The 25366-nt window shown below is 37.8% G+C and overlaps 1 protein-coding gene across 6 annotated transcripts in view; it reads left to right on the top strand.

Moving 5' to 3' along the window:
• Positions 1–25366, top strand: part of KAT6B (lysine acetyltransferase 6B) — a 104364-nt gene that overhangs the window by 64947 nt on the left and 14051 nt on the right. For 4 of the 6 annotated variants that reach the window (XM_059821023.1, XM_059821021.1, XM_059821020.1 and 1 more), the window contains 4 exons: positions 549–664; positions 2690–2831; positions 5901–6062; positions 8561–8654. In XM_059821023.1, the coding sequence (XP_059677006.1) occupies positions 549–664; positions 2690–2831; positions 5901–6062; positions 8561–8654 (514 nt within the window). The remainder of the gene's footprint in view (positions 1–548; positions 665–2689; positions 2832–5900; positions 6063–8560; positions 8655–25366) is intronic. The other 2 variants (XM_059821022.1, XM_059821024.1) reach the window with 2 other exon arrangements.

The following is a 25366-nucleotide window of genomic DNA, read 5'->3' as shown; positions in this document are numbered from 1 at the left end:
CCACCTTTCTTCCTTTTGTGTATTTTGCCAGCACTTTGGAGTCTAGCAGTCATTTTCTGAATGGCTCAACTTCAATATGATAGCTGAGATTAGTGTGTGTTAGTATACTGTTGACTGTAATGATGTAAATTCCAAGGGCTCTGGAAAGGTTCTGCTGATGCCTTCTCCCTCATTGTTTTGACAAAAGGACAACTTTGAGTTTGAACCAGAACTGTAGAGAAGTCCTCGCACTAGATGCTGCAGGAGAAGAGAACTGAGGCAGTGTGCCTCTTACTTGGCTGGGCCATGCACCATCTATTTGTATGCACTTACTTGTAAGCACTGCTCACTTCATGTTTAGTTGCTTGGCACCTTGAAAGACATTTTCACTGTTTATATTTGGCTGTTTGCAGACTCTGGCCTCTGTCTGTCCAGGTTGGAAGAACTTAAGCAACTGATTTCAATACTTCAGGTTCCTCACCCCCTCAGTGGGTGAAATTGATGCTGTAAAGCTAACTTTCCTTTTACTTTTTTTATAACTAATTTTTTGCTTTTATTACACCTGACAGAAAATTGGGTGTAAAAACACTGGTGAAACAAGTGGGCGATACCCTTCAGTGATTGAGTTTGGAAAATATGAGATCCAGACCTGGTACTCTTCACCTTACCCACAGGAATATGCAAGGTAGCGAGTTGTCAAGATTGTCATACATTGTTGGATTTTTTACTAATGTGATAATTGTAATTTATTTTCTTACCTTTTTGTAATTTTTTATAATTTATAACTTTTAAAAGTAAATATGCTTTTGTAATTCTAAGTGCGAACAAGGATTTGTCTTGTCTTTTTTTTTTTAACTAGTTCTAATCAAAGATGCATTACAAAGACTGATTTCTAGGTCTGCGTAAACATAATCTTGCAGTGTGTATTGGTGTGGTTTTGCTTGGGGTTTTTTTTGTTTTTGTTTGGTTTTTTGTTTTGTTTTGTAAAATGTTACAACCACGTATGTCCAACTTCTGGCCATTTAGAGCAATTAATCTTGTTTGTCATGCAGAACTTGTTAACTGCCTTTTTCTAGGGACAAGGGAGAAGTTTGAACATACTAGATAAATAAAGTCAAAGTGAGCAAGTTGTGGCAACAATGTCTCACTTCTGGCCACCTTTGCCAGAAGTCAGGCAGAGAGCATGAACTAGTATGTGTACTCAGCAGATCTCTGCTGATTTTGCATGTGCTGAAAATAAATGATTGATGAATCCATTGGATCTGTGGCACACATAGATATTTTCAGAACTGTATGTTTATCAAGCTTTACTACTATAGCAAGCAACCCAGTTATATGGTCTGTTCCAAAATGCCTTTGCATAGCGTTATTATAAACTACCTTTTCTCACCATCCTTCTCGTTCCTAGATACAGTCATCTTTGCATGGTGGGAATGAGGGATATATAGTGAATTGGTAATACAAAAAGCAAGGGCTAAAAAAAGTGTAGAGAGCATTTCTATTTCCTCTTATACTGCTGCTTTTATAGTGTTAATATTTTATTTAATTTTCTTTTTTATTCCCTCAATTTATATCATCTTCTGAAAGAGAGAGCTACCTGTTCCATCAAGTAAATTAATCCCAGGTAGAGGCATAATGATGGATAATTATTAGTATGAGGCAAGAGTGGGATGGCATCTCTAGGAGGCAGTGTGGTTCTTGGCTCTAAGCGCAGTGGGACTACATCATGGAACAAACAGTTCAAACTACTTTTTATGTTGTTGATAAACTTTCTTAGAATACTGGAGTAGTGTAAACCATGGCCATGATCCCAACGTGATCCCAGGATGTGCCAGTAGCTTCAGAGCAGATAAACATTGTCCTCTGCTCTAAGACTTTGTAGACTAATTAATGTCTGCAGCAGTCTTCCACTGCCTCAATAATTTAAAAATGAAGGTAAATTCACTGTAAGGAGCAGTTTCTGGTATTTAAAACACTTGTCAGCATTGTCTTAAATGGGGCATGTGGGTTACTTGTATGTAGTCTGAACTGAATCCTTCCCGGAGGAGTACAATAGTCTATGTTGCCTGTGTGGTGGAGGTGTGTGGAAGGGAGACATTTTGCCTACATGCAAACTATTTGGATGGGCTTCTGTGTTCAAGTAAAGTGGCAGTTTAGGTGGAGGTCAGGGGGTACAGTCCTACTACAGTTTGCTTTCCCCCCCAAGTATTTTGAAGGCAGTGGAAAAAAAAAATAATCTCCTAGCCTTCCCCATGTAGAAAATAAGGAAAATTAAAGGGAAGGAGATTCCCCATATTCTGCTGTGTTGCCTCCTTTGTCTTTATTGGAAGAAGCATAAAATTTGAGGTATGACTCCAGTGTGCCTACTTTGATAGAGACCACAGCAAAAGCTTAGGTGGAATGTGGGAAGGGGGAAGTAATTGGGATCTGCCAGAAGCTGGACCACAAAACAGCTGACCACAGTCCAACTCTACTGAATTAGGCTCATTGGGATTGACTGAATCTTATTGTTTCTTATCTTCCTTTTGTAATGGCTGATGTGTATGTTTAATAATTCACTCTAATGTGATCTCATTTATTTTAACTTAAGCAGCATTTAGTCATAGTACCTTATATTTGAAAGGGGAGGGCCTTTTACTTTGTGGTGACTTTTTTGTTTGCAGAATTTAACAATTTTTTTGTACAAAATATCTTTCTAATTTTCATACAGATTACCAAAGCTTTACCTGTGTGAATTCTGTCTTAAATACATGAAAAGTAAAAACATTTTGTTAAGGCACTCAAAGAAATGTGGCTGGTTTCACCCTCCAGCCAATGAAATCTACAGAAGAAAGGACCTTTCAGTATTTGAGGTAGGTGTATAAAAATCAAAATTTCTGAAAGCCAACTCATTTGTAGACATTACAGACCAGTTGTAGAACTAGTGAAAACTTTAACATTCTTAAATACTTCCTTGGAAATTCTTCTTGTACTGCAAAAACAAGTCCATCTTCCCTGTCCTGTTTCCACCCTGCCATGTTCTCTCATAATTCTTACTTTCTTTATTTGCACTTCATGCATTACCCAACATCTTAAGATATTTTGTGTAGCATGCATCTTAGATGGGGACTGCAATGGAAGCTCTTTGACTGGATTGCCTTTCCCTTCTCAGCAAAAGTACCTCTTGCACTTACTCATCTCTGGGTATTTGAGTGTCTTGGGTATAGGGAGAACACTAATCATAATGTAGATGCTTCCAGTGTATAAAAGCAAGCAAAGCAGTTTCTTGTGTATTGCTCTAAAAAACCAAATGTAGCTACTAAGTGCTTTTACCTTCCTTTTGGATGTTTGAGAAATTTGCCCTGAAACATTCTGGTTGGGTTACGGAGGTTCAGTCCAACTTTGGCCAGAACACACTGCCTTTAATTTAGAAAGTCCAGAGTTGAGCTTGTGGATATGCATTCTTTTATAATCTAAATTACTCTCTGGGAGATGACTTCCGTTAAAGTTTGGGGTTTTAAGGATATCCTGGACAAGAGAATTCAGTGTTTCAAATAGCATGCCTGCAGTTACTAAAGCTATGCATTAACCTCCACATTCCTGTGTTTCAAGAGTTGTTACTGATTGCATTAACAGAAGAGACTGCCGGGGTTACTAAGACTTCTTTTGAGGATGTTTATCAACAGCAGTATTTAGATGTGTGTATTGATAACTTCTTTTTAATTGCAGGTATCATAGATTCTACTTGAAACTTGTGTTTTCATATTGTATAAATGTCTGTCGTGCTTGGTAATTGCAATTATCTATTCAAACAATGGTAGACACAGTCTTGAAATCCTTGCTTAAATTAGAACAAGATCTTAAAATTTGGTTCGCTTGTTTGTTTTTGTGCTATTTAAAAAAAAAAATAGCAATCTGCATCAAGATTGCTTCCTTCCTGACTTGGGCAGGTTTTTTTGAAGATTGTAGATCTGCTAGCAAAACACTTAAGCTGTAAACAGACTTAACTCTTTTCCTATCAAGAAATAAAATTGTTCTAGTCAGTCCAAAAAAATTTACATTTTATTAATTAGCAGGTGTTAAGAGCTGTGCAGCATACAATAGGCAAATCCTGCTTTTCTGTTTATTTTCATTAGCTACTGCCAACATGTGAATAAAAAACTTCTTAAAATGAAGTACAATACAGCTCGGAGAAAGAGGGGGTGGGTGAGCGATTGACACAAAAAGCATATGGAAAACAAGGTGCATGTGAAAGCAATGTCCCGACTCTTTCTCCACTGCTTTTATTCCCTTTCTGTATTTTAGGTGCTTCAATAAGTACTTATGTTAAGACTTCTGAAATAAAGCGGTTTTTTTATTTTCAAGGTTAATGTTGGTTGTTACTCTAACTGTAGAGGCTTACACAGCAGTTGATGTCCGTCCTCACAGATACTTTCAGCAATTCTGTGCACCTATTTTCTGCTTCATAGAATGAAGGGTTTGTGGTTTCCTTCATTCTTTCTGTTTTTGAAAGAAATAGAAATGGGTTTGGCATTTAAGATTTATGTACCTCTTCCCATAGCATGACTTTGACAGATTTCAGGGAAGACTTTGACATAGTTTGCTACTATGCTGCATGCAAGAAACACTTGTCAGATGCTTGCTTTTGAAGTTGCAGTTCCTCTTTTTTTTTTTTTTTCCGTCGCATTTAAAACTGATGAACAAGCTGTGTTTGTCTGGAATTTAAGGAATTTTTTACATTTCTGTACAAATGTTCTTACTGAAAAAGATAGCTTACATAATTTGGGGTTTCAGGCTTATAGCTTACCCAGTGATGATTTCTACTTGGTTAATGTTTGCATTTTATTTGCACACTTGCTAATAAGTGTGAAAAGGAATAAAAAGTATCTGGTCAAATGGAGTGAGTTGTATGAGAGCTTAATGTATTTGATAGGCTCTCGAGTGGTAGCTGTCCATTAAATGTTTTTTCTTTAATCCATATAATGCAACTATACTACCAAAGTCTCCTTGAAATCCCAAAATATATCCAAAAGGTTGGGTTTTACTTGTATTTGTAACTAGGATTCTTACTAAAAATGAATTAGAATAGAATATGGCTTCTTGTTCAGTGTGGTGTGCATACCATTTGGCTGTCTCTGTGAATGAAATACAACGAGTGACTTTATCAAAGAACATCAGTACAAGTGAACCTTTCCATTAAGAAGATTATTTCAAAAATGCTGTTACATTTGACTGAGCCATCCCTTTCAGGGAGTAACTAATTGATCTAGGAAATCTGTGTCTGTGTCTGGTTTTTCTGTAGCTGTCTGAGTCACAGCTTGACTCTTTTACACTCCTAACATACCTAGAGTAACTGTTGTACCTAGCCTGAAAATTTACTTACCTTGCTCAATAGTATTTTAGTCTAGCATAGAAATTTTGTCTTGTCTAATTTATCTAAAACATTGCTGTGATTGATATGTAATTGGCAACTCATTCATTGGCCTTACACCTTAACGATTCAATGTAATACACCTCATTGTTTTGGTTTTATTTTTTTTTTATTGTTGTGCACCCCTACCTTCTAGCAAACCACAGTTTAATGTAGTTTTAACTAAATGTAGTTTTAACTAGTGCATTTCTGTTGTCTGCCAGTCACTCATTTTCATTCCAGGAATGAAATGAAAGAGGTAAGTCTCACTTGAACAATTAAAAGGTGAAGTTACTTTGTTTAATAAATCGGGATCCTCGGAGGATACTTAAAAATGTGAAGTAATTAGTACTAACTGGAGAATTCTTACTTAACAAGAAGCTGGGGCATTTCTCTTCTGAACCGTAACGTGGTTTTTTTCTGTAACACCATCTTGTTCATGTTTCTTTCTAGGATATGATTGATTCAAGAAGTTGTTTCGTCCTCATGTGTTGGTGGCATTGAAAATAACTGCATCTGTCTTGCTTTCTAGGTTGATGGAAATGTGAGCAAAATTTATTGTCAGAATCTTTGTTTGTTAGCTAAGCTCTTTCTGGACCACAAAACCTTGTATTATGATGTTGAACCATTCCTCTTCTATGTCCTTACAAAAAATGATGAGAAAGGCTGCCATTTAGTTGGATATTTCTCTAAGGTAAAAAAAAAAAGTGTCTTGTTTGTTCTTTTTTCTTTGATATTTGTAATTTCCCGCTCTCCTTAATATTTGTGCCAACAGCAAAGAAAAACAATTCAGAAGGTTGAAATCTTCTCTATAAATCTCAACTAGAATATGTATTGTCTCAACTACACTCATACTTTCTTGTCTCAAAGACTGATGCAAACTGAGAAATTTTATGTCCATTCAGCCACACGCATTGGGGTTTTTTTGTTTGTGTGTTTTTTCATTTTGGTTTGGGGGCGGGGGGGGGGGGTGGGTGTTGTTTTTTTTTTCCCCAGAATGTGTTGTGGTTTCAGTTGAAAATTAAATCTTTTTCCTCCCCCTATCATTTTTGCAATAGTATACCAAGTCTTAAATTCTGGAAGTGCTAGGTATTGGGAATGTTGATCTGTTTTCATGGGTTTACGGCTGGCAGTTCAAGCTGGCTGTTTAGACATAAATGACCAGCTGTGTTCATCTCTTGCATACGGTCTGATCTAATGCAGTTACTCATTGCACTGAGTGTAAGAATGCAGTGCCTAACTTTATGGTGGATGCCTTCTTTAGAGTGGATGTCTTTTTATTGGTTGTGGGTTTGCTTTGAATTTTAAAGCAACAAATGGCTGCTGTAGAAAAAAAATAGTACTTACGTGGACTGTCTTGATAAAGGTGACCAAAAATAATGGTGAAGTATAATTAGATGTGTCTGCAACAGGAGAAGCTTCCATCAGTCAATTTATCCATAAGAAATGTGAGGAATTGGTCTAGTTACTCAGAAATTCAGTATTTCTTGCCCCTAGTATCACCACCTCCCTCAGTATATAATTTTTTTTCTTTAAGAAGTGATTTTTATGAAGATATTTTAAAGAAGTTTAAAAATCATGTCGGAGTACCTGCATGTTATAGTTATCTCCTGGGGGTCTGACCAATTCCTTTCTGGGATTAAAGTAACGGTGAGATGTGTAGGCGTAATTTGCCCTGTCTCTTATGTCAGTTGGAAGTTTTTGTGGCATACAAACATGTCAACTCTGATATAGGCAAGTATTTCTAGTAGATTTATTTAAGGTACTGCAAGTGTTAAGATGAGTGTCTCTTGATGTTTGTTCCTTCTTTCAGCAAGGATGCATTTTTCTTTCCCCGCTTCACCCCTGTTGGTTTTGGCCGGTCTGTTTGTCACATCTGATGATCACAAATGTTTTAGCTACCAAAACTAAGGAAAAAAAACTTGATCTCAAATTCCACTGAAGTACTGAAATTATTAACTGAATTGCATGTGTGTCATCCTGCTCCTCCCCACCCTCCTCCCGTCCCAGCTTTTTTTTTTAAAAAAAACATGTGTGTGCACTTGCTGGCAGAAATACTCTGGCTTTTCTTCCCTTATTACAAATACGTTGCCAGGATTTGAACTTTGTACTAGCAGCGGTGTTAAGAGTTTGGGAAGCCTGTACAGAGGAAATACTTCACCATACCATAGAAACTAAGAAACCTTGTGAAATATGGCATGGGTATCTGCTCTCACAGCTGAAGAAATGTTTGCAAACCAACATACTGGCATAGGATCGTGTCAGTGTCATCACTGGTCTGGTGATATCTTATGTGTGGAGGCTGAAGTGATAGGTGGTGTCTTAAACTATCCATGTGCTTTCCACAACTTCTTGTCAGTTTTGCTGACCGGGATAATTTTGGTTGATTTATTTGGTCTCCCTCAAAACTACCTAGTGCTGATTTTGGGGGGTTTTTTGTGTGTCATCTTTTAAAGGTAACAAGGCTTCAAGGCTTTTCCATTTTATCAATAGATCTGAAAGAACCTATAACCTTACATTGTTAGAACAGCTTCCTAGTTTAGATTCTTTCTTCTGTTGTCTTAAACAATCAGAATAATATTTGCCTCCATTGCCTGTATGTTATATGACTTCATTCCATCTGAAAGAGCTCTGGCTTCTGAGCATTCTGCCTTAATTTGGATTCAGGTGGAAAGCATTCTGCTTTGAAGAAGTTAGTATCCTTCAAGTAAGACTTCCTAGTTCTGTGGGTATGGGGTTCCTCCCCTCCACCCCAGTCCCATATTCATTCAGAGACAGTAGACAAAATAAAGATGGAAATGAGCAGGCATTTAGTGTAGCAATTGCACAAAATGAACTTCACCATGGATATTATTTTCCACTTTTATATCCTTGACAGAATGGTCAGTGGAGCATGAAAATATTTCCTTCTTCCTCCTGTCCTCCTTTATAGCACTTAAACTTCATTATGCTGTTTAGACAATGTATTTAATCTTTAAGATGCTGAGTAGTTAACTAATAAAAATATTTTGAAGGGTATGTTTGATACTTCCTTCTTAGAATTAAATATTAATGTGGAATTATTTGACTTTGGTACTGACCCCATGCATCTGTTCACCTTATTGGGATATTTTACAAGGACAGTGGCAGGTGCAGGCAATTGCCCACTTCAGCAGTGCTTTGACATACTTGATCTGTTTCTCCTTCCCACAGGAAAAGCTTTGCCAGCAGAAGTACAATGTCTCCTGCATAATGATCATGCCCCAATACCAAAGGCAAGGATTTGGAAGGTTTCTCATTGATTTCAGTAAGTGAAGTGTTTTATTTAAATTTGTGATCCAGGGAGCTGATGGCTGGTATAAGAACTTGTTAATGTATGAAACTTTATTTACCTTGCTTTGTTGTTTTTATCAATAGATAATGGGATTTCTGTTTATGTTTACATAGGATAGAAAAGCTCCCTGAAGTGAAAAACTTACTGCTGCTCTGCTGTTGTACTCAAGGAAATTGAGAATGAATCTCTCAGCAGTAATATTAGTTCACAGAGCTATTACCCTGAATGAATTGTCTAAATTACTTTCCATTTTGCCTTGCTCATTAGTATAAGAACAGGCAATTATTTGTGATTAAAGCTAAGAAGGTGTTAGTCCGAGGCATTCTCTACATTCTAATATTTCTAACTTATATCATCTTTTAGCTAAAGAACTGTTTTAGCTGAAGAATTCCTACATAGAAGGAATGTATTTTGGTTTTTGTCTTAAAGCTCATAGTTTCCTGAGTGGAAATTTTTACTAAAAAAGGCGTAGGTGCTCATGGTTGTATATGTATTTGCTGCTTTATTTTGCTGAGTTGTCTGACCTGTTAGAAAGCTTCAGGCACACTTATTTAAATACAGATTTATTATTTCCTGAATCTTTAATCTACAATGAAACTCCAAACAAAATCATCTAAAGAAACTTCTCAGTTAAGTGTCCTTAGTACTACTGAATCCAACTTTCTACTGTAATTTAGACAGAGGAATTAGTGTACATTGCATGTGATTAGTTTTCATTATTACTTACGGTTTTTAAAGCACTGAACAATTACATGACAATAGAGATAGTTAAGATAATAGGATTCTTGCCCTAGAGATGTATGCAAGAACATTAAAATGCAAATAAAAATACATTGCAGTATAACAGCAGGACAAATACAATGGTTTGTAACTGTAGAGTTTTAAAGTTCTGTGTCTTGTAGCGTTCTACCCGGCATGACTACATGAGAGTTCATAAAGATACTTTGTATTTCTCATCATTGTATGGCTTTATAAACAGTCTTCACTATACCCCTGTGAGTTAGGTAAGGATGGTTCTGGACCACTGTAATCCACCATTGAAATGTAGCCATCACTGGAGCGGAACACAACAGCTGTTCCGTTGCATGCCTTCTGCAACCTTTTAGGAAAGGCAATGAGACGTAGCGCGTATGTCTGCAACTGCGGAGTGAACTTTAAGCTTATACTTAGGTAGAAATTAGCCCTATTTTAGGTTTAGTATCTCTTCGTGCAAAAGGAGATGAGGAACTCTTACTGGGCACAACTGGTAAGTACTTCTAGGCTTTTACTTTGGTTTTTACTCTGGTGTCTTTCAAAAAAAAGTACTCTCAACAAACATTATTCTGGTTGAGTTTGCAATAGTTATGTCCACAAAACTGATGGCATGGCTATGAAACCTGTGGATTCCACAGAAGGTTTGGATATGGATATGCTGTGTCTCTCTCGACCTGTGCTCTCTCTGTTACTGTGCCATGTGCTACTTAATCTGGAAAAATCAATAGGGCGTTCTGTTCCGCTTGTCCTTCTGGAAAAATCTGGAAGCATATTGGATTGTTTGAATCATTAGGATTTTTGTGATGACTTGCAACATGACCTAATGATATCCTTAGCTTGAAGCTTATCTGGGGCTATTCTTATGCCTTTCCTCTCTGGAGACATGTTCATATCACAGGTATAGGCTACAGCTGGATGCATGCTGGGCATATTCCATGGACTAGCTTTAGCTTCTGCTGTAGCTGAGAGAATGCCCACTTTGTGAGCACACAGTCAGTCTTTCAGTACTAAACCACAGTGTTTTCCCTTTGTTTTCTGGACAGAGGTTCCCATAACTGACTGGGAATCGGACTCAGTTCTCAAATCTGTCTCAGTTTCCGACAGAAGGAAGAACGAAGATGTGACTGAGAAAGTCTGGCTCTGTAGTGAGAGTGAGGTACAACCTAAATGGAAGGTAGTGAGAGAACTGCTTGTGGCTGTTTTTCCCTAGGTGTAGAAAGGGAAGTAAAACTTCAAGGCTTGTTTTTCTGGGTTGTATTTATATCCTTTTGCAGGATGGAGGCTGAATGCTATTAAATGGGGCAGCCAAGACCCTTGTCTGGATTAGCGAGTCCAAAATCTGTCTTCACACAAAAAAACCTCAAAATCAATTATTTACTTTTTTGTGGAAATTTATTTGTGTTTCTACCTCCTATATTGTAATTGACTGACTACCATCATCTTTGTACTTCACCCTTTCTGTTCACTTGTGGTCTCCTGAGAATAAGTTGCTCTAACTGGCCTGAGAAGATGGGATATAGCAAAACCCCAGTTATTCTGAACTTGAACAGAGCAAGTTTTTAATAGTTTAAAACATTTTTTGCCAGTAACCATCTAGATTGTCATGTTCTCATAAAGTTACTGGAAGATTAATCTTATGCTCTGAATGTTAAGTTTTCATTTGTCATGTGGGTAACACATCTAACCTGCTTTATTTTGAATTCTGTGAAGCAGTCACTGGTACTTGTCTTTTTTTGTAATAGTAACCAGGACAGTTTTCAGACTAAAATGATAAAAATGTAACCGAGCAAGTAATTTTCAGAAAATGATAGTTACAAACCACAAAAGGGAAGGTTTCAAGAACTGTGTGCAAGCAGTTGACTGCTTACATTACTTTGTATGTATCTTGACATCTGACAGCTAGAAAGGCTGAAAAGAATGCAGCCCTAAGGCACTATGCAACTTGTGCTTTGTCAGCAGTCTGGTGAAAATGTAGTTTGTGGTACAGAATTTGCTGCTTTTTCGGTAAGTGAAATGCGTTTGTTTGTTCAGATTGTGATGCATTCTTTTGTCTTGAACTAATTTAATCTTTACAGATGAGTCTATGTGGTCATCCTATTAACTTGCAAGGGAAAATAAATTATTTTATTTTGCTAAAAGAAGAATGTGTATTTATTGTCTGACCATTGATTTTTTTTTTTTTTTTTTTCCAACTTAACTTTTTGCTAATGCTGAGGAGCAAAGCCTTGATAGCCTTTTGTTGTTTATCTTGAAGGGTGTTTCTGGTCCAATTGATTGTAGCAGTTCCTTCCTCCCCTTCAGAATTCCTTCTTTTCATTTGGTTTATCTGTTCATTGTGAAAAAATTATTCTTACCTGAGAGAGGAAACCTGTTTTAATGATGCTGGGTTTCTGTTTGGGCTACACATGTTCTTTGTTTTGTTTTGGGTGTGTGGGGTTCTTTGTTTCACTTGTCTGTATGTTTGGGAAAGTTGGTGCTGAATTTTTGACCTGTTGTATCATTTATTGCGTGCAACTTCTAATGGCTTTCTTTTCCATTAGCTTGAACTAACCCCTGATTCCCTTCTGGCATGCGTAGCTCAGTTTTTTTTCTGAGGACACCATGAAAGGGAAAGACAATTCAAGCCTGGCAGTGGAAGAAACAAACAGAATTTATATCACTTGAGGAGTTGTATTCTGGTGTAGGAAAAGTGGCTCTGTTAAATGTCCTTGTTAGCGCATTTCCCCAAATCTGGTATCTGTTCCTTGGTCAAATATCTTTCTTCTTGTTCCATTCAAACAGGTGAGTAAATCTTCAAGTCCTGATTTGCAGAAGCAGCAGAGTACCAGCAGTAGCAGCACTTGTGCAACAGCTAATGTGTAACACCAGGGAAGGCAAGTTTCCAGGGGATGAGAGGAACAAGAAATTGGCTCTACAAGTAAAGGGAAAATTAACTGTTTATGAAAAGTTATGTCTTTCCTCCTGAATACTTTTAATGAGTAAGCATCAGAGCAATTGATAAAGGAGATCAGTACTGATATTTATAAATTGGTAACAGAGAGAGTTTCCCTTTTTTGCTCAGTCAGTTAGATTAGTGGCAATATTCACTAGCCTATATTGCTTCTCAGTAGCAAATGTCTCAGCAAAGGCCTGTGAACAAGATTTGGTGGGGTGGAGTGTTCATTTGCTGTTTACAGCTTTGAAAAACTTGACTGAAGATCTGGAACTACAGCCTGTTTCTTGGATCTCACTTCTAGTCCTGTCTTCTCCACTGCAAATTCCTTCAATCACTTGTCCACATGCAACTGTGTAGGGGCTTTTGTGCACAAAAGCTGAATCAGTGAAATACTCTGGGCTAAAAGTGGGTGGGGAGTAAGGACAGATATCCTCCAAGGTGTTTGTTACACCCAGATCACATAATGATACTGTATGCACTTTCATTGGGAAGTAAGGGACAGTGATGGCAAAGAAAGGATTAACGTCTTTGTGAAGTGCATTCTTGAATTCTTTCCAGTTTGCACTTGTTTCAGGAGATCTGCATCTCTCTATGCAAATGTGGAAGATCTTAATTGCTTATGGCTCAGTCATGCAGAAGTGGTAAGAATAGTGGATTGAGTCCAAGGAATTACTTGAGGCACAAAAGCTGTCCCACAAGCATCGACACGTAACAGACCTGTATTGACAGTGGGTTTATTTCTTATTGCCAGCAGTTTTGGGACAGTTTTGAAACCAGCTGAAAAAACTGCATTGCATGAAACCTAGGATAGTCTTCAGGCACAATTTAAGGAGATTGTGAAAAGTATGACATTTTCTTCTCGTCTTCAATGCAATTTTGTTCTCCCTACAAATTTGGTAAAGAGGTGGTCTGGCCTGTAAAATCAGTTTTTCTGTGAAAGGGAAGAGTTTTGGTTTCTGCTAAACTTGAAGAAAAACATGAATATTGTTCAAAAATAAAACTGCTTGTTTCTGAATATACTCAATTCAAACAGCATTTTCTCTTGTAGGATCAACCAGTGATTTCAAACATCGTCATGGCTCCAATACTTCCAAAGCTCTGTCTTCTGATACAGACAAAAGCTTATTTTTGATTGAAAATAAGAATTTCTTTTGGACAATCTTGGGCCTAGTTTTCTTACTCATGTCCATTACTACGTCTTAGGTTTTTGCAGTGTCTTCAGAAGGAGTCAGGGTTGAGTTTTTCATGGCTAGTTGCAGTTTGGACAGTGAGCTGCTCTTCTAGTTCCATCTTCCACACTGGTTTTGTGGTGCTTGGTATATTAAGAAGGTTTGGAAAAGCTGCTGTGCCAAAAGATTGATTTCATAACTCGCTTTCTCTCTGGTTCCTGCTATAGTGTTTCTAGGTTTTTTGCTTTAACAGCAAATTAGGTTACTCCTCTGTGGAAACCTGAAAAGCAATGACTTTTTGTGAAGTATCAGGTTTGTGCAGTCATCCAAAAAAATCCAAGTTGAACAAAACTTGAAGCTAGTAATGGACTAACATGTGGCCTGTCATTTAGGGCAACATATGGCTGATGGATGATACTAGCATTTAAGAAAATGTCATCCCTCTTTTGAAGATTAGTAACTTTTTTAAAATACAAGAACTGTGTTGAAATTTAGTGGTGGAATAGAGTAAAAATGCTGCTTGAGGTTTTTACCATGGCTCTGAGAAAGTATTATATCAGTAAAGAGAAGAGCCTTGGAAAAGGTGACAAATTTTCTTTACTGAAGGGCTTTCATTTTTTGGTAGGAAGCTGGAATGAGGCAAATAAGCAAAGCCATTACAGTATGGAAATGGTGTTTTTTCTTTTCAAGATTACGTGAACACAATGACAGACTTTAATAGAAGCACTAAAAGGGCAAAAGAAGGCAGAAGTAATGAGGAAACATACAGTTTTCTTCATTATGATGAATTCACACAGTTTCTTTTGCTGTGTAGCCTTAGCTTGTGTTGTTTTAAGTAGCTGCATAGACTTGCCTTGTAGTAACAGGTTGAGAGGGAGTAACTGATTTAAAACTTTGTATTCAGCTGGAAACAAGACACAGAACCTGAACTGAGAAAACTTCTGTTCTTTATACTAATTCATAAATTAACTTTTGGAAGACAAAGCAGACTGGAAAAAAGTAAAGGTGGATGCTGTAGTGGAGCAAATCTGTTAGGAGAGATCAGAGGAAGTGTGTTCACATGTGTGGCATGCAAGTTCTGGTATGCTTATGGAACTACTTCTGATACTGCCTGCTGTTTAGAGCTAGACTCAAGCTGCAGTGGGCTGTAAGTGGTTGGATCTACTTCTTTGGTATGTGTTTATATAGAATTGATAGTCTAAATCCCTTAACCTGATCATGGGAAATAATGCATTGGCCAGAAAGTAATATTTTGGAAAAACTAACTCAAGAAAATCAGAAGGAATGTTTTTTTAATGTATAATTACTTTAATCAAATATGGATATGAAGTGGAAATAACACTTAAATAAAGAGGATCGCTGTGGAATGATGAACTCTTTCTATAAACACCCTTACACTGTTCTTTTGCAGTTTGGTGTTAAGATGTTTACAGTTTGCTGTAGCAAATACTGAAATATAGCAGAAATACAATCTAGGAATAAACACACTTTAAAAAAAAAAAGCTGTTTACAGTTATACTTAGCTATGCTCTGTAAACAGAACTGAGATGGGGATGAAGTGGGACCATATATTTTTTAAGATAAAATTTATTTTAACAAAGAGCATTTCAGCGTTCCCTTTCCTTCATTACAATCCCGAAAGAACTGTTCTTTTACTGCTGAGGGTGTGGCAAACAATGGAGGGTGAGAATGAGAGGCTGAGGGTGGAGAGGAACAGGATTTTTTTTTTAATAGGCTTTATTGGAAAAATGTGTTCTCAAAGTATGATTACGAAGTCGTCACAACATATTTGAGCATCTGTATAAAACAAGCCTGTGTCATTTATTACCTGTGGCAGCCCATATTGAATCATTCTGGGCATTTTTACTACTGACTGACTGTCGTGTACTCAAATACAGAACACTGTGTCAATCTTCTGGTCATTTTTGTTGGTGTGTCCAAAGGAAAGGTTGAATTACCTGCTTCTTTTCCTCTTTTTCTTTAAGAGGGAGTTGGAAGTGTCTGTCTGTGGGAGCTGTGAATTTGTGAGGGAGCCTGAATGCTGCTGCTTATTTTATATTCTTTTCTTGATGATTGATTATGTTGCTGACCTGAAGGCATGAGTTTGGCCGCTCCTAAGTAGCTAATAAGGAACATTCTGTCAAGCTGAGATTTAGATGAGGAGGGAATAAAGATGGATTTTGAATCAAGCTTTGTTGACTTAAGATTATTCCAAGAAAATCAGCCTCTTGGGATTCCTTGGCATCGCTTTTATATAGCTTCAAGACACTGTGCATTTATCAGAACTGCAAAAGAAATCAGGCATGTCACTTCAGATACAGAAGCAAAGACTGTTTTAACTGAAGATGATCTTTATTTCAGATAGCATTGAAAACAGCTAAAAGGCAAGGCCAAACATGGTAACAATGGTACAATGAAAGCAAGGTAACAATGAAAACAAATGTTTGTTGGACAAAGCTGTCTTCACATGGTATTAGTGAACAGGAGAAGCCATCTGCTGAAGCCTGGTCACTGAAAACAGATTTTAATTAAGTAGTGCATCTCTAATGATCAGGAATTTCTACTTTTGACTGCAGAGTGTAGTTCTGTTGCAGCAAGTCAGTGGACAAAGTTGGGTATTTTGTAGCCTGTAGCCCTGTTGTTGAGGCATAGTGAGGGATCTCACTTCAATGAGAACCTTAGCAGATTGCCATGTCTTGGGCTTAGCTTTTCGAAGTGTGCTGTAATAGATGGATTTTTGTGTTCAGTGCTTGGTAGATACCATGTGCTTTTTTGGTCATGCAGTTTCTGTATCTACTGGCTAACTAGGTATCACGATGAGATTATCTAATAACCTCTTTCATCTGTTCGTTCATTCTTCTAAATCTTACTTGGTTAATTCCTTGTTCTATAGCATGCTTTAGTAGAGCAAATGAACAACAATGATGTTTTGCTGCTCATGTAAGACAAAAACGCAGTTTGCGTCTTTTGTTGTGTCTTACAAAGTACATGTGTCGTGACCACTTAACTGAGCAAATACAGTATTTGCAGTGATTTCCTAGATGTGCCTTTTGACTTCTCAGTACTGACTCCCCATTTTGCTTTTGTTCATGTTCCTTAGTACTACTAGGCTATTTTTTGTAGGTATGAATAAAACAGTGATACGAAAAGCTCTTGGGCTCTGGAACTTGGTTATCTACTCTAAAACTGTTAAAACCATCCCTGATACAGCTTTGGTCCAGGGCATCTGTCACTTCCCAAGTGTGATAACAATTTCCCTGAGCCGTGAATCTGGAAGAATTAAGAGCCAGGTTAACACTCTAGCTGAGAGTCAGAGCTTAATGGTATGGATGCCATCTGTCTGTGCTGGTTGGCCTTAGTGCCATGTAAAGGTTCCAGGCATATTCAGTTTACTTGTTATATTAGGCATAGCCACCTAGGTCCATGTTCTGGTCTTGTTAATTGAGCCTTGTAAAAGTATGTAGAGCCTATAAGTAGGCAAACAGGTAGTATTTTCCAGTGAGCACATTTGATATATTTTTAACAATGGTATTCATGTGCTGTCAACATTAAACACCAGAAGGTAATGCAGTTCTTAAAGGAAATTTATTCAACAGTTACAGTTGTGTAAACAATTTACTGTTCAGTGTTACTTAATTATTAAAAAAATGTAAATTTAAATAATAACTTCAAGATTGCTTATAAAATCGAGAACAGTCCAGCCTTGTTAATGATCTTCTAAACTACTTAATGTACTGACAAATTTAGTCATCCAATTGGTAGTCAGGACTGATGCGCTCTGTGGATGCAAGTTTTGCTTTTAAGGGTACTTCAATTCCTTTTCTCTTGCTTGTGCTTTCACTCTGCTTGTAAGTAGTCCACTTTGTACACAGAACCTCCACTCAAGGGGTTTATTGGCAACTGGCACAGGTAAAATAAGTGTTAGCCAATTAATTCACTCAAAGAGTGCCTTTTGTTGGTCTGACTGTAATGCAGTCATCTTTACCTTTCCCTTCATGAAGGGCATTTGTTTAGCCCTAACCTCTTCTGTGAAGCTTTCTGTAAAGGAACTAAAGGTTTTGGGCCCCCTGTGTTGAGTTTACTTGAGGATGTGGAGAGGAATGAGAGCTGGCATTATTTCTTGTAACAATAACGAAAGAATCTTTGGCTTACTCTGTTCATCATGAAGAAAGCTTTTCTTTAACCAAACAAAGAAGAAAAGAGAATGTAGCAGGTTGTTCACTGATCTAAGTATCTCAAGTTACAGCTAGTCTGTTTTTTTTTATAATGTTTGTGTGGATCTTGGCGTTAGGGTCCTTTGAAGCTGCCTCAAAAGTGCTTTCAAGGAGGGTACTAACACCCATTTAAAGTTCTCTATCTTTGACCTTTCTGCTGTTGACATAGATAAGAACAGTTCAGAGGCACACAGAATAGTTGTGGAAAAAACAGTAACATGAATTACAGTTTTAAGAATCTTAAGTCTTAATAAGCTCACACTTTCACCTTACTTATTATCTGCCTTCCACTCATGGTCATACCTCCGAACTTGGAGTGCTGAGCTGACCTAACTACATTGAGCTGTCTTGTCTGATTACTCAGCTATTTTTCCAACTAACCCTTTTGAACCTGTGTCTTCACAGCTTGTTCATATAATTTCAAAACAAAGTATTTGATGTTTTGTAAGACAAAAGGAAGTTTTTTAGGATAACTTGAAATGGTGGTTTGAGGGAAATCTTAACTTTAGATACTGGTGTATTATAAAAACAGTTACTAGCACTTGCTGTTATTTCAGATCTCTGGTTTGATACAGAACATAGCATGAAAACTTAAGAGTTCTTCCTTTCCGTATTAAAGGAGTTGTTTTACTTGGTTATGTTTCAAACAAAGCACAGTTTAATGGAAAAGTGCTTGATTCCATCTGTCCCCAAGTCTGATAATTCATTTGTGGGGGCTGGCCTTTAAAGAGACTGAGAAGAACTCAGAACATGCAAGGGCAAATGGTTCACTGGTTGCTTCTTTTGTTCTGGATAGATTCTCATGAGTATGTTTTCTTCTGACACAAATATCAACAAAACATAAATAGGAGCTGAACAGTGCTGATTACATAAGGGCAATCTTTTGAGCACAAACTGTTGCTTATGACTTTCAGAAAGGTTCTGTTTTATGACTTGGGGACTCTGAGAAGTAGATCTCAAGCTGTTTCCAACTTCTGGCAGTAGTTTGATTTCATTGTGGCTCTCTTGTCTGCTCAGGGTTTTCAGCAGTGCATTGGCATCTTTAACATGTGTATCTGGAAAGCTTTCATAAGTAACTCGATTCTGTCTTCTGTATTAGAGTTACTTCAGTGGTGTTGGGATACCTTTGCTGTGTGTGGAAGCATATGTAAACGTTTATATGTGTAATTGTGATGTGCATGCATAACTATGAACCTGAGATTGACAAGTTTAAGTTGTACAATGCATGAGGAAAAGCTATTAACCTTATAAATCAGACTGACATCCAGAATGCTAGCGTAGCATTAATTTCTCATTTTGCTGATGGAGTGTGTATGTTTCTAAATGGACTTCTGCTGTGAAGGCTACATTCAGTCTAAAATTGGGGAAAGATCAGTAAACTAGAATCTGTTTTTATGATCCAAGCAACCTGCTCCTATTTGACTCCCATTTTCATGACATGAGTACACTGTTCCTATGCCTTTGCTGCCCTCCAGCAGTTCTGGTGAGTGGTGATGTTTTTGATCTGACTTCACTGGCAGATAGACTATGTCAGTGGACTTCATTGCTGACTGCTTAAGTGCATAACATGATGAGGTGCATAACTGATATGATCCAAATGCTTAATTGCATGTATTGTTGCTCTAATTTGCAATTGCAGTTAATCTGTACAGCTGGTGCAGAGGTGCACCATGCATTTAAGGACCAAATGTTCCTATTTATTATGTATAGTTGAAATACCTGTGACTTTGTCATCTGGTATTTAAACAGCTGTGTGTATATATAGTTTAGAGGGCATATTCATGCTAGAGATAATACTTCCTGATAGGAGAATGGTGTTTAAAATGGGCAGAAATACATCTACAATGTTAATATAGAAAACACAAAAGTCTTGAACCTTACTCAACCTTTGTCTGGATACAAGGTCATAGATGTGCTCTCCAAGATGAATCCTAAATAATAGGAGAATATATTTGCTTCTTGGTGAAGTTTCTTATAATTGTCTATCTTAACACTCCATGGAGACCCGTACTTGTTTAAAGTATTTTTTCACTTTTTCGTAACAGTAGAAAAATATACAAATGCAGTGACCTTTGCTGTAGACTGAGTACACTGTAAAATATGAGAGAATATTTGTATTAGTGTCTTGTACTGAGCGACATTCAGACTAAATGGTAGGAAATGGAACAAGATACTGCATTTTAGAGCTGTGTGATAGTGGTTAAGGAGAAATAAGTTTGTGTACAACTAATTTGGTTCCTAATACAGTATGAGCATTTTGGACCACAGCATAGAAGGAGGGAGCACGTTGATGGATCCTTAGTTCAGAAGGTGATTGAACTATGTTTGGGAACCAAAGGACAGCAGGTGAAATTGCTTGTCAAGTAGGACGTCTTGAAGCGAGGTGGAATAGGCTTGTGTCCAGCTTCTTATTTAACAAACACATGGATAGCACCAATGACCAAGATGTGCAAACCTGTCAGTTTAATGGAACAGTTGGCCAATAATGGGGTGTCCTGAGAGTCCAGAGAGCTGTTTGGAGTTGGCACAACCATGATGGTGATGTGTCACAGGCACCAGTTGGAATGGCCACAGTGGCACGTCAGCAACTTAACTTGGACAGAACTTCTAGGGGAATAAGTAGCCATCCAGGTCTTGGGCTTTTTGGAGAGTGGGGTTTGCAACAGACAATGTGATTGGGTTGAGTAGGGGAAGGGGGCCCTCTCGCACTGTGTTTGAGATCCCATTATTCCAATTTCTCAAGTCTTGAAGACAAAAAGGAGGAATTAGAAGACTGTACTCTGTCATAGAGCTGTAACCTCATTGGGGTTACAGAGATGCAGTGGGGTAGCTCAGAATATTTCACTGCTGCAATAGATGGGTAACAGTCTCTTCAGGACGGACAGTCAGGGAAGCCAAGGAGGGAAGGCTGTGCTCTACACAAAGAAATGACTTGGAAGCATGGAGCTCTGCTATGGGATGGGTGGTAGGCCTGTCAAGTTTGTATGCCTCAGAATCAGAGGATAGGGCAGCAGTCATGAATACTGTGGTGGGCATTTGTTATAGACAGCCTGATTAAAAAAGGAAGAGGGTGAACCTTCCAAGCAACTGGATGACATCTGCTAGTGGAAGGCCCTTGTTCTCAAAGACTACTTGAAACATTCTGCTGGATGGGCAGCACAGCAGCATACAAGCAATTCAGCGGATTTCTGCAGGGTGTTTGGGACAATATTTTGACACAGATTTTGGAAGGACCAGCTAGGGCAAATGCTTTGCTGGATCGGCTACTCGCAAATAAAGAGGAATTGATCAGGGAGGTAATAGTCAGTGGCAGCCCAGGCTGTAGTGGCCATGAGATAGTAGGGTTTCAGATCCTGAGTGAAGTGAGGAGGGCAACTAGCACACTAAGATTTTTTTTAATTTTTTTTTTTTTTTTTTTTTTTTTTTTTTTTTTTTTTTAAATTTTACCTTGTTTAGAGAACTGGTAAGTGGTGTCCTGTAAGAGGCTGCTGTGAAGGGCAAAGGAGCATGTTCATGAAAATAGCAGGCATGACAGTAAGCCTGTTAGGCTGCAGGAACAGCGCCTGACTTGAGCAAAAATGAAGTCTACGAAAGGTACTGATATTCTTACATGTGCAGGAATGGAATTAAGCCAAAGCTTGGTTGGAGTTGAAATTGAGGGATGTGGAGGGCAACAGGAGAGCTCTTAAATATGTGGACAGCCAAAGGAAGAGTAAGCAGAGCATGGCCCTGCTGCTGAGTGGAGTAGGCGTTGTGTGACAACATGGGGGTGCAGTGGGGACCTCAGGAACTCCACACTTTCTCTGCTTTGGCTTTCACTGATAGGGCCTGTTCTTAGGTGTGGCAGAATTTAAGAGGCAGAGAGAGATGCCTTTCATGGTAGAGAAAGATCAAGTTACAGAGTACTTAAGTAAAAAGGACATATACAGACTCTTAGGACCCAAGGAACTGGCTGACACGATTGTGAGACCTCTCCCTATCGTCTTTGAGAAGACATGGCAATTTGGGAACATCCTCAGTAACTGAAAGGTGGCAAGTGTTACATGCATCTTCAAAAAAGACAAGGAAGAATGGACAACTACAGCAATGAGTGAAATAAATGGATTTGTATCATCATGATATTACAAAGATCGACCATTTGACTTGGTATAAGTCACATAACAAATGCTAAGTTGCTTCTGGATCTGCATAAATTTTGTCTACAGGTAATTCTACATATGCTGTCTTCTGAAACTTCTGCTATTATCATTAGATTAGCTCATGGTAGGAGAACTTACTTTGGAAGTAGATTTCGGGAAGTTTGGAAGTAAAGTGCTGTCAGCAGGCTGTCATTTAAGTGCTGTGTTGCATAGGTGCATTTAGAACTGGGCTTGATGTGGTACTCAACACTGGCAGCTTTCTTCAAGCTTATTTATAGGGTCAGTGATGTACTACTATTGCTAGTATAGCTGAACAGATTTAGAGGGGTAAAATGGAGTTTAGTTGTGCATTGACAGCAATTCTGTGTAGCTCTTCAGATTAATTTGATTGCGGTGGCCTTAGTGCACAGCTGGAGAGCAAGCATGTCTCTTAGAATGGCAACAGTGCTTCTGTCTTTGTTGTCTGTCTTGTCCTTGATTCACAGGCAGTTAAGCCATTTACAACTCAGCTGCTGAATACCAGTATATACAGATGACATGTCTTGTAGGCAAACTGAAGCTGGTGACAGTTTACCTTATTATGATATGCTGTATGTTGTAGCAGCTCAGTAGCTGTTTCATGACTCTCTGAGAGCTGACAACCTGACAGTTGTTCTAAGCTATGTCATTCCTGTTTGTGAGTTGAAACCTGTTTTTAAAATGGGCTTTCTATGCAGGCGAGGCTTGAGCAAGTTTGGAAGCGTTTAAGTTTGCTTTTGTGTTTTACTAAAAGGTGGAGAGTCTTTTTCTTCCATGTAAATGATGTAAAGATTCACAATAGAAATTTTCCTCTTTGAAGCGAAGTACCATGATGATGATCAAGCAATTTTACTAGGAAGCATGGAAGGTGATAGCCTAAAAAGCACGAAAGGAAGATGTCTTGATGAAACCTTGCTGAACAGAATAAAGATTTCCTATTTGCCAAATCCACTGCTGTTCAAAGTCCAATAGATTATAGTGGCAGGGTTACTGGTGAAAGACTCTTAGGAGTTATTCTAATCTAGGGACTTCTGCTACGTTGCATTTTCTGTACTGTTCTTGTGCTCTGTAAGAGTTGCTTCTATTCAAGAGCTTTGTGTGTTATGTTTATTAATAATTCTGTGAATGTGGAGGGATGAAACAGGATGTAAACATTTCTCTGTAACAAGTGTTTGCAGTGAAGCAAAGCTCTGCTGCTTTTCTTGCATTAAACTACCACCAGTGCCGTTCTGCCGTTTGACTGCAGCTTTTCTTTAATGTTAAAGCCAATCTAATCTGGGGATGATTTAAAAAAAAAAAAGGTGAAGATCTAAGTCTGAATTACCAAATTTGAGTGAAGAGTTGTGTTTTCTGGAACAGCTAGGATGATCCAAGATGAGGACTCTGGAATACTCAGGCAATACACATCCTAATTTTAAGATGTTTGTCATTTTATTTTTTTGTAAACTGAGTTCTGTCTCAGTTACAAGAACATAACAGACTATCTTCACTGGTGTTTGTAACATTCTTATTCAGAGAGATTAATATTATTGACTTCCTAGAAAGTAATATTGAATATGACTTCTTAAATAAAATCAGAACTGTCTTTTATCTCCAGTGTGTTATGTGATTGATACATAAATCTGTTTACTACATCATAGACTCTCAGATAAATTTCTTTCAAACTTTTCAGTGTAAACTATTCTTTCCAGCTTTTTGTAGCGAACAAAAAATCTATCCTATAGGACTCATGAACCCCTATCCTCGGAGTCCACTTTGAAGACTCTGTTTCAGTTTTTAACCTGCATAAGTGAAAAACAAATACTTGGGTTTGTTGCTAGTAGAATAGGAGAAAGGAACTGTGATTTCTAAGTACTTTCTAAGTACTTATATTTTATTATTTACAGAATAAAATTCAGTACTCTATTTGCCATTTAGGCACATTCTTGCTGATTTTTATCTGTTTCTGCTGAAGACGATGCAGTGCATTGCAATGTGACGCAATGAGGTGAAGGATGTGTTCAGAACAATAGTTAAACATCATACATAATGCTCTCACAAGAGTGAAGTGCCTCTCTTTGTGGCACTGTTCTCAAAGAACCTGCCTACCTGTAAGCAGTGAAGTTCAAGGGGCAGGGGAATTGTGTTAGATCAGCACAGTGTCCATTGCGTATGGCACAGTGTCTGTTGCGTGTGGTGAAGTTGATCTGTCAGATGCTCTATTAAGGGAGCATGTGGATATTAGAACACAGGAAATGGTACTAGAGATTCAGCTGGTGGCATCTTCCAGAGTAGATTGCATTGATAGTGCCTCAGGATGCTGTGGGTGGATTGTATTCTGACTATGTTGAATTTTCACTAAAATGTACAGTTGTATTGCCCATTGGAGATTGCAAGAGATGTTGTCATACTTTCATAAAAAGAGGACTAATAAACTTACTTTACAAGCCAAATATAGCCCTCTATTTCACTTCCTTAGAGCCTGCTTTGCTACAATTCTTTATTTTCCACAGTGTGGATGCTAACCAACCGACTATTGCTTACTCTTAAGCTAAACAAAGTAATCTTTGTATTTAATATAAAATAGAGCATTTCTAGATTGTTCCAGGTTATGAGCTTTTTAAAAACAGAAATAGTAAATATAATTACATCAAAAATACTTGTTCAAAACCTTTACATTAGCTAAGTTCTCTTGCTTCTCAGGTGAATAGGAAAACACTAATGAAGTGTTCATTCAACCCTGTCCAATATGCATACCACAGTTTAACTACTTCTGTGTGTAACTGAGGCACAGTGTGGCCATGCTCTCTTGGGTGCACACAAACAAGTGTAATTCAAACACCTACATCCAGGTTGCAAATGGGCTGGAGGGAAGGGAGGACAAGACTGGGGTTTTTGGTTTTGTGGTTTACTTGAATCAAGTTAAATTACTTAACTTACTTGAAAACCTAATGGCTTTGTAATGATTGTGGTCAGTCTTAAAAGTACTCAAAGAAACGGAACTTTTTTAGCTAGGTCTCTTTTCTTTGACCATTCATCAGAAATGAAATAATAAATTTATATGTTTGTTGCTATAGAATATGAAGCATGTATAGAGAGCACACAGATTGCAGGAGGGTCCTTAATATCTTCAGACTTCATTTGACTTCCTTCTGTAAATTTTAGTTTGTTCACTTGATCTTTCTCAGTATACCAGTTCAATTGTTTAGTGTCTGTCTTTGCTGCTTCTTCCTATGCCACTGGCCTCTATGTAATCTTCATCTCTGTCTTATTACACCTTTGAGGGCTAGCCTACCTTTGCTACCATGTTAAAATCAAAGGGACAAGTCTGTATTTCTTCAATAGACAATAAAATTCAATTCAGCTGTCTCCAGCTAAATTGTATCTGCCTTATTTAAAACTGGAGTGATTTATGCTTAATATGAGAAGGCTAAGGTAGTGAAGTTTGGAAGTGTGTGTGACAGGGAAAGAAGGATGT

Source organism: Gavia stellata, chromosome 9 (genome assembly GCF_030936135.1).
Source record: "Gavia stellata isolate bGavSte3 chromosome 9, bGavSte3.hap2, whole genome shotgun sequence".
Taxonomy (NCBI): Eukaryota; Metazoa; Chordata; class Aves; order Gaviiformes; family Gaviidae; genus Gavia; species Gavia stellata.
The sequence above is the reverse complement of the archived record's forward strand: the minus strand, read 5'-3'. Positions and strand labels throughout refer to the sequence as shown.